A 9755-nucleotide genomic window follows, 5' to 3' on the forward strand; every position below is an offset into this window, starting at 1 on the left:
CAATAAAATACTGATTTATAATACTATAAAATGTGTAAAAGGGGGCTGGAGAGATGGCATAGCAGTTAAGTGCTTGCCTGTGAAGCCTAAGGACCATGGTTCAAGGCTCAGTTCCCCAGGACCCATGTAAGCCAGATGCACAAGAGGGCACATGTATCTGGAGAGCGTTTGCAGTGGCTAGAGGACCTGGCACACCCATTCTCTCTCTGCCTCTTTCTCTCTCTGTCTGTCACTCTCAAATAAATAAATAAAACTAAATAAAAAATGTGTAAATTTGAGAAAGGATCTAGACTAGAGAGCAGGCTGGTCAGTGTGGTGGCCTGCTGCTGCTCCTCCAGCGCACAGGTACATTTGTCATGCCATTATGTTCACACCTGAAATGACTTAAGTTAAAGAGCAACAAAAATAGTGACTACAAGCAAAACAATTTAACAAAAAGAGATGCTTCTCAGGAATACCAGTTCATTTTACCTGTACACATTACTGGTCGAATTCATAATAAAACCAAGAAACGTCATTGTTCAGACACTGAGCCAAGTCTTTAAACATTGTCACATAAACCTTGTTATTTTTTTTTCATGGAACTGATTACTATTTATCAGCCTGATGGGAAAAGAAAATAAAATTTTAAATTAGTGGATTAACAAGTGCTTTCTGCTTGGCACACAGTTCACAGGGTGGAGCCCCAAATTGCTTGAGAAATAAGGAAGTTAAAAACACTTAAATATTGGGACCTGCTTTCTATCATCAGTCTGCTGGTTTGTCATCCCAGTCACCATGAAGGCTCTCCTTCCTCTGGGGCTTCTCCTGCTCTCTGTCACTGTCCAGGGCAAGGTCTTTGAACGCTGTGAGTTGGCCAGAACTCTAAAACGCGCCGGAATGGATGGCTACAGGGGAATCAGCCTGGCAAACTGTAAGTCTCCTCTGCTCACGCCTCAGATAGGAACTGCCACACACACAGGGAGAGGGCTGGTGAGTGATGAGCAAAGGAGGTTGAGAGAGCAGAGGCTGGTCCTTCAGAAGCAGAGAGACAGTGCTGAGAGCATGGCAGGGAACATTCTATGTCATTCCTGGCCAGACCTCTTTGACTGTACCCAGGCTGCCTAGTTGTATCAGATTCAGTGGTCCATGTGACTGTGCAAAAGAAGGGAGAGCCTTTTTAGACTTGGCTTTTGAGAGGCTAGAGTGCCGTGGTCATTTGTCTTAGTTTCCATTGCCATAAGATGAGATTTTTTTTTAAGAGAAAAATATCCAAATTTTTGTTGAACTCTCAAAACTGAGGAGAATAATTCTATTTTCTCCCAATCACTTTGTACATTGGAACTCTGAAATTGAGCATAAAATGATTTGGTATTCTTGTTTATACTAGTTTGATCTCTCATTTTCTTGCAAATAATGGAAGGTGTGCCATGAGGAACATTACTCAAGATGACGCCATCTGGGCCAGTGTAGCTCCTGTGCTTCTCACATGGAAGCCAACATCTCCCACTCCATACCTAGTTCAATGAATGAGTGAATAGATGAATGATGACATGGATGGATTAAGACACATAATATAGCCCCCATTCTGCAAATCTTGTATTGAAAATTCTAGTGAGCCCATTGAGGGGGTACACTCCTGTATCCCAGTACATGTAAGTAGATTCAGGAGGCCCACCAGCACGATGGTCATCTAAGCTTCCTAGTGAGACCAGTTTTAAAAGAAATGCAGCCACTGTGGTGGTACATGCCTTTAATCCCAGCATTTGGGGCACAGAGGTAGGAGGATCCTGTGAGTCCAAGGCCATCCTGAGACTACAGAGTGAATATCAGGCTAGCCTGGGCTAGAGGGAGATCCTACCTTGAAAAGGAAAAAATAAAAATATAAACGGTAATTCCAACTTGCCATGCAAATTCACTTTAATTGTTATAAGAAAATTACTCTGAGATAATCCTTGTTATTTCTAATTAATGTATTTTTCTATCACCCCATGTATTAGCTCTGAATTTTTAAAATCCACTAAACAACTAATTCCTCTACCCTAGGCTGGATGATCTAAACAGTGAGAGCCAGGAAGGGTAAAACAATGAAAGAAATAGCTATATCAATATTTTTTCAAGACTCTTATCTTTCTTTATTAGTACTACAAATGGATTTGCACTTAAAAAGGAATCTCTTTTGGGTACTTTAAAATAGGGTGTTGAGTAGGCACAAGTCCCCCCTACTCGAAAGGCAGGGGCAGGATGTTCACTTTAGCACTCTAGTGACCTTGGGAAATGAAGCTCAAGGGTGTGCAAAATAAAAAAAAAACTCATGGGACCAAGTTTCAAGTTAAACACATGTACGTACTGATCCCTTGTCAAACAGAACAAAGAACTGCCGACACTGGTGAACAACACGCATCATTCAGTGGTGCTGATTATTGCTGAAAATGCTTTCTTTTCAGGGGTGTGTTTGGCCCGATGGGAAAGTAGTTACAACACTCGTGCTACCAACTTCAATCGCGGAGACCAAAGCACGGATTATGGAATATTTCAGATCAACAGCCGCTACTGGTGCAATGATGGCAAAACCCCCAGAGCAGTTAATGGCTGTGGCATATCCTGTGACGGTAAGAGAAGATGACTCTGGAGTGATGGCACAGGACCCTCGGGTTATGTGTACAAGTGTAGATTCTGAGTGTACGTCATCATGCCAGAGGAACATCAGGGACCTGGGAACACTGTCTTCATGCCTAGAAAGTCATTGTTATCTAGAATCAAATTAGCCTTATGTGAGATGGGTCCTAGCATGTAACTCAGTGACAGAATGCCTGTCTAGCATGCTAAGGTCCTATGTTCCATCCCAAGACTGAAAAAAAAAAAAATTAAAGTACTGGTATCATATAGAGTTAGTGTTTTTTAATAAAAAATTCTCAAATTATCTACTAATTTATTTTGAGTAGTCTTACTAATGTTTGTTAATAATAAAGGAATAGCTAAGGAAATTTGGATATTTAGTCCCTTTATGATTATTTTGCTTTTTCTTATGAAATTTTCTAAATTTATAGAAGTGAAGATATTTCTTTTTCTTTTTTTTCAAGGTAGGGTCTTGCTCTAGTCCAGGCTGACCAGGAATTCTCTATGTGGTCTCAGGCTGACCTCGTACTCATGGTGATCCTCCTATCTCTGCCTCCTGAATGCTGGAATTAAAGGCATGTGCCACCATGCCCCACTTAAGTGATGATATTTCTATCCTAAACAGTCATAGTACTGTGCACCATTATTAAAATTTTTGATGGTTGTATCTTCTAGGTATATTTTCTTACATGTGTATATAAGGTTTTGTGTTCATGTGCACATGCGTGGAGGTGGGCATATACAGGTGTTAGCATGCATGATGAGACCATAGGACAACTGATCTGTTGAGCCTCAGGCATTGTTCATCCCGTTTTTTAGGGTCTTTCACTGGCCTGGAACTCACCAAATAGTCTAGGTTGGCTGGCCATTGTGCCAGGGGATCCTGCTCTCCAGAGCTGAGATATGGGCCACTATATCTGCCTTTCTTATGTGGATTGTGAGGACACCACTCAGGTCTTCATGCTTGCAAGGAAAGCACGATACTTACTGAGTTATTTCCCAAGTCCTATATATACTGTTTTATTGTGCTATTTAAGAGCAAATTAGAAACACCATTGTATTTCACATCTATACATTTCTTTTTTGTTTTAATTATTTATTTTTTTTTTTTTTGAGGTAGGGACACCCTCTAGCCCAGGATGACCTGGAATTCACTCTGTAGTCTCAGGGTGGCCTTGAGCTAATAGTGATCCTTCTACCTGTGCCTCCTAAGTGATGTGATTAAAGGTGTGCACAACCACATCCGACCAAATATACATCTCTTAGATAAACATTATTACATTTAACAAAATGACTTACCAGATAACATTCCCATCAACAGTGTAGGAAGGTTCCTCTTCTTCCAATATTTCCACATCCTCCCCAGAATTTTTTGTCATTTGATTTCATAATAGCCATTCTGACAGGAATGAGATGGAATCTCAAAATAGTTTTAATTTGCATTTCCTTAATGCCTAAGATGTAGAACAGTTTTTAGATGTTTATATGCCATCTGTATTTCTTCTTTTGAGAACTATCTATTTAGTTCCATAACCCAGTTTTTAATTGGATTGTTTGATTTCCTTTTATTTAGTTTTCAGGGTTCTTTGTATATCCTGGATATTAATCCTTGGTCAGATGTATCGCTGGCAAAGATTTTCTACCATTCTGTAGGTTGCCTCTTTGCTCTATTCACAGTGTCCTTTGTTGTACAAAAGCTTTGCAATTTCATGAGGTCCCAGTGGTTGATTAGTGATTTCAAAAATGACTTAGAAATTTGTTTATTCAGAATGATTCTTTTATTTTTATTTACTTATTTGCATACTTGGGGGAAGGCAGGCATGTCTGGGTCTCTTACCGCTGCAAAGGAATTCCAGAGATGTGTACTTTTTGGTGCATCTGGCTTTATTTATATAGGCACTAAGGAATAAAACCTGGGCCAGCAGGCTTTGCCAACTAAGTACCTTTAACCTCTGAGAAATCTCTCTAGGTAGTCCTTTTATTAATTTTAAAACAGGCTCTCACTCTAGCCCAGAACTCACTCTGTAGTCCAGGATAGCCTCAAACTCATTGTGTTTCTCTGACATCAGCCTACTGATTGCTGAGGTTAAAGGAGCAGGCCATCATGTCCAGCAGATAATAATAAAATAGTTATTATTATTTCTGGTATTTCAAAGTAGGTTTTTCAAGGGTCCTGATATTCACTCTGTATTCTCAAAGTGGCCTTGAACTTATGGTGATCCTCCTACCTCTGCCTCCTGAGTGCTGGGATTAAAAGTGTGCACCACCACACCCAGCTGTAATTTTTTAAGATCAAACTCAGGACCTATATATGAAAGTTAAGCACTCTTAACAGGTATGTTAATTTATAATATTGTTAGATTTAAATCTTGAACTTCCTGAGAAAACATGGTGTTTGAAATATTCTTTTTAATCTATTTAGTATATAAATATAATATAAAGATATTTTCTGCTAGGCAAGGTGTCACATGCCTATTATCTCAGTATTCAAGGGGCAGAGGTAGAAGGATTGCTAGGAGTTGGAGGCTAGCCTGGGACTACATAGTGAATTCCAACTTAGCCTGGGCTAGAGAGAGATGTTATCTAAACACACACACACACACACACACACACACACACACACACACACACACAAATTTTTTTTAAGGTAAGCCCAACACACAGGCCTTTTTATTTTTGGAAGTGAGAGAGAGAGAGAGAGAATTGGCACACCTTGTTCTCAGCCACTGCAATCAAACTACAGATGCATGCGCCCCCCTTTGCACATGTGCGACCTTGCACTCTTGCATCATTTTGAGCGTCTGGCTTATGTGGGACCTGGAGCGTCAAACATGAGTCCTTGGGCTTCACAGGCAAGCTGCTAACCTGCTAAGACATTTCTGCAGGCCCCCCCACCAAATATTTTGTATCAAAGATGAAAGATGGCTGTGTGCTAAAGGTGCTTGCTTGTAAGCTCTCTGGCCAAAGTTCAGTTCCACAGCCACCCACTAAAGTGGATGAACAAAGTGGGGCTAGAAACTGGTGTTCTTGCAGTGATCTGGTGCACCCATACTGACACACACACACACACACACACACACACACACACACACACACACTCACTCACAGAGCTGCAAATAAATAAATAAAAACGTTGAAGTATTTTGTATCATATATTCACTTATGGTCATTGAAAAAAGTTAAAAAACATAGGTCAAAAAGAATATCACTTATAACCTTAGTGCCCAAGGATTTATAATCCCTTGTAACCTTGAACAATATGCTTCCAATATGTAAATCATCATGTATGTACATGTAAAATGATATGCACATATGTTCTTACATAAGACCATGAGAGGAAATGTGTTGTTTGCAAAAGTTATATTGTTTTATGCATATGGCTTTACAATTTGCTTATCACACAAAGCTATTTTATCTTTTTTTTAAATTATTTTTTATTTTTTTATTTTTTTGCTCCTTTTCTTCTTTTTTTTTTTCTTCTTTCACACAAAGCTATTTTAATAAGACAAGTGTCAACCTGTATTACATGTTAAAGAGTGCATAAAATTCTAAAGTATATAATTTGAAAACTTAATTTTTGGGTTGGAGAGATGGTTCAGCAGTTAAGGACCTTGCCTGCAAAAACCCAATGATTGAGGTTCAATTCACCAGTACCCATGAAAAAGCAGACAAGGTGGTGCATGCATTTGGAATTTGTTTGCAGTGGCAAGAGGCCTTAGTGTGCCCATACGCTCTCTCTCTCCTTGCAAATAAATTTTAAAAATACTTTAAAAATTCAACTATTAGCTAGGCATGGTGGCACACACTTTTAATCCTGGCACTTGGGAGGCAGAGGTGGGAGGATCACCAGGAGTTCAAAACCAACCTGAGACTACATAGTGAATTCCAGGTCAGCCTGAACTACAGTGAGATCCTACCTCAAAAAAGAAAGAAAGAAAGAAAGAAAGAAAGAAAGAAAGAAAGAAAGAAAGAAAGAAAGAAAGAAAGAAGGAGGGAGGGAGGGAGGGAGGGAGGGAGGGAGGGAGGGAGGGAGGGAGGGAGGGAGGGAGGGAGGGAGGGAAGGAGGAAGGAAGGAAGGAAGGAAGGAAGGAAGGAAGGAAGGAAGGAAGGAAGGAAGGAAAGAAAAAATTTAACTCTTATTTACTCTTGTTTTCTTTTGTTTTTAATTTATTATTGACAACTTCCATAATTACAGACAAAACCCCATAGTAATTCCTTCCCTCCCCCCACTTTCCCCTTTGAAACTCCACTCTCCATCATATTCCCTCCCCTCTCAGTCAGTCTCTCTTTTATTTTGATGTCATGAATTTTCCTCCTCCTACGATGGTCTTGTGTAGGTAGTGTCAGGCACTGGGAGGTCATGGATACCCAGGCCATTTTGTGTCTGGAGGAGCACGTTGTAAGGAGTCCTACTCTTCGTTTGGCTCTTACATTCTTTCTATCACCTCTTCCTCAATAGACCCTGAGCCTTGGAAGCTGTAATAAAGATATTTCACTGCTGAGCACTCCTCTGTCACTTCTCAGCCCTATGGTGCCTTCTGAGTATGGTCATCACCATCTGAAAAGAGAAGCTCCTCTAACAAAAAGTGAGAGTAGACTGCCTCCATTTTTGCCTTAATAAATTGTTACCAAGAGCTTAATTCAAGCATCTTTTGGTATACTTTTTTTTGTTTTTGTTACATATTCAGTGGTAAATTTCTGAGTAAAACTTACCAGGCATGTTTTCTTTTATATTGTAACAACAAAGATGTGCTAACTCTAGAGCTTCTGGTGACTTTATTTATAATTATTGCTATGGGGCTGTTAGCAGTTAAGGCATTTGCCTGCAAAGCCAAAGGACCCTGATTCGATTCCCCAGGACCCAAATAAGCCAAATGCACAAAGGGGCACATGCATCTGGAGTTCACTTGCAGTGGCTAGAGGCCCTGGTGGGACCATTCTCTCTCCCTCTTTCTCTGTTAAATAAATAAATAAGTAAATAAAAATATTTAAAAAATTTTAAATATAATTATTGCTATGTATTTACTCCTGGAGTGCTAGAGAACAAACCCCAGGACTCACAAGGTCTAAGAGCACTCTCCTTCCAATGACTTTCTAAATGAGGTAAAGAATGATATATATCCTGTCAAGTGAGATAGAATGAAGAGAAGTTTTCTTCAATTGTCACAGATCCAGGAGCACCCAGACAATCACTTCCTAATAGTACTGCTCAGCATAGTAATAAAACTGGGCTAATCTAAACAATGAACTTTTGTTTAGATTTTTTGTGAGTGTCCTTTTCATTCCTCGTGCCCTCTTTTTCAGTTTTACTCCGAGATGACATCTCTCAAGCCATACAGTGTGCAAAAAGAGTTGTGAGGGACCCACAGGGCATCAGAGCATGGTATGTACCAAGCTGCAAAGAAGACACCCTTTGTCCCAGTGTTGATGTAGCAGTGAGCTGCCTTTCAAAAACCAAAGTGTCATTCTGAGATCTGAAAATTGTAGTTTGGGGGCTTACTCTTGGAATAATTGTTGGGCTTTTAAGATCTTTTTCACTCTTTACTGCTTCCTGGTCACATCTTGACAGTATTTGCAGAATAAGTAGGAGTGTAACGCACACAATCCAATATTTCTGTTCAGCATTTTGTGCTGACTGAGGGCTGGAGGGGAGGAAACTGCTATGTGGACACTTCAGCATTAGCTAATGGCACTTTCTCGGTGGACTGGCAGCTCATGATTAATCTTAGCCCAAAGGACAAGAAACATTTATTCTGATCTTTGTGATCCCGAAGGTTAGAAATGTGTATTCTGTAAAGGAGGTGAGTTTAATTCCACATTTTATGTTCCCCCTTTCTCCACAGGGTGGCGTGGAGAAACCGTTGTCAAGGCCGGGACCTCACCGAGTATGTCAGGGGTTGTGGGGTGTAACTGCAAAATGTCCCACTGGCAGCTCCTTCTGTCTCTTTCACCATATGGAAGCAGTTATGTAAAAGGTCACCCTACCTTGGGGTCCCCTACAAAAGAATGGGCGTTTACAGAAACAGGAACAAAGTGTAGACTTTCTAAGTGGCTTAAATCTGACTAATGTTCAGTTTGTTTTATATAAAGCCTTCATTTTTCAGTTATTATAGCGAAATTCATCTAAAACTTTGCTCATCAAATACATCTCTAGTACATCAGTTTTTTTTTCCAGTGAACTTAGTCAGATTCAATCTTGATCTTAATATCCCAAACATTAAATAAAAATACAACACATGTTTAGGCAGAACAAATGAATCTTAGATACAATCCCTGATGTATGAGCATCACATACTCTATCTGTAGAGTCATTTCTGAAACCAGTAAAATTAATCCCTATGTTGGGTAAGGTGAATTTTAAAGAGAAGAAACCTCCAAATGGATGAAAATACAGAATTCTTGAACTGAGAAATTTGATGTCATAACATGTGTGACTTTCTGTTTAGGAATTTTCTCAGGCTGTTGCATTAAGGCTGCTTTAAAATCAGATTCTCAACTTATATGACAACCTGTGTGAACCTTTACATGCATCTTGCTGACCATAGTGCTATAAAGGAGGCATGAATAAGTTGTGTTTTTCTTTAGTTTGTGAACTTAGCTTACTGCATATTAACAAAGTCTGGGCCAGATGAGCTTTTATTAGTAAATAACCATAGAAATAATATGCATATTGTGAAAAGACTATCAATTACCAATAAATGATTTGCAACGCATACCTTTTTGTTTTTAATGAGTGACTGAGTTTATTTAGGGGAACTGGTACTTTGGAAAGGCTGGGGCAGCTCCATGCACATGTGGGAGATGGAACTTAGACCCTCTGCAACAGACCAGAGAGGATTAAGAAAGAGTTGGGGCATTCTTGGGCAGCAAGGTCACTGGGAGATCAAGCTGGAGCTGAGCTGCAAACCTCCTCTCTGCAGACCAGCTGACAGAAAGCTGGAAAAAGCTGCACTGCATGCGGCCTTAAAGCCAGATGCACAGTGGTTCATGCTCTGGAGTTCATTTGCAGTGGTGAGAGGCCTTGGTGTGCCCACTCTCTGCTGCTGTGATGGTGCAGTCCTTTACTCCCTCGCACTTTGGAGGCTGAAGTAGGATCACTGTGAGTTCAAGGCCATCCTGAGAATAATTCCAGGTTAGCATGCTTACAGACAGCTCAC

General features: G+C 40.1%; 1 protein-coding gene across 1 annotated transcript; it reads left to right on the plus strand.

Moving 5' to 3' along the window:
* The first annotated feature begins 766 nt into the window (after positions 1–766).
* Lyz (lysozyme) lies at positions 767–9311 on the plus strand. Its single transcript, XM_045152481.1, has 4 exons — positions 767–913; positions 2427–2591; positions 7903–7981; positions 8442–9311. Exons 1-4 carry the CDS (start codon positions 778–780, stop codon positions 8506–8508), a joined length of 447 nt encoding a protein of 148 aa, XP_045008416.1. The 5' UTR covers positions 767–777; the 3' UTR covers positions 8509–9311.
* Positions 9312–9755: the final 444 nt, after the last annotated feature.

Source organism: Jaculus jaculus, chromosome 6 (assembly GCF_020740685.1).
Source record: "Jaculus jaculus isolate mJacJac1 chromosome 6, mJacJac1.mat.Y.cur, whole genome shotgun sequence".
NCBI lineage: Eukaryota > Metazoa > Chordata > Mammalia > Rodentia > Dipodidae > Jaculus > Jaculus jaculus.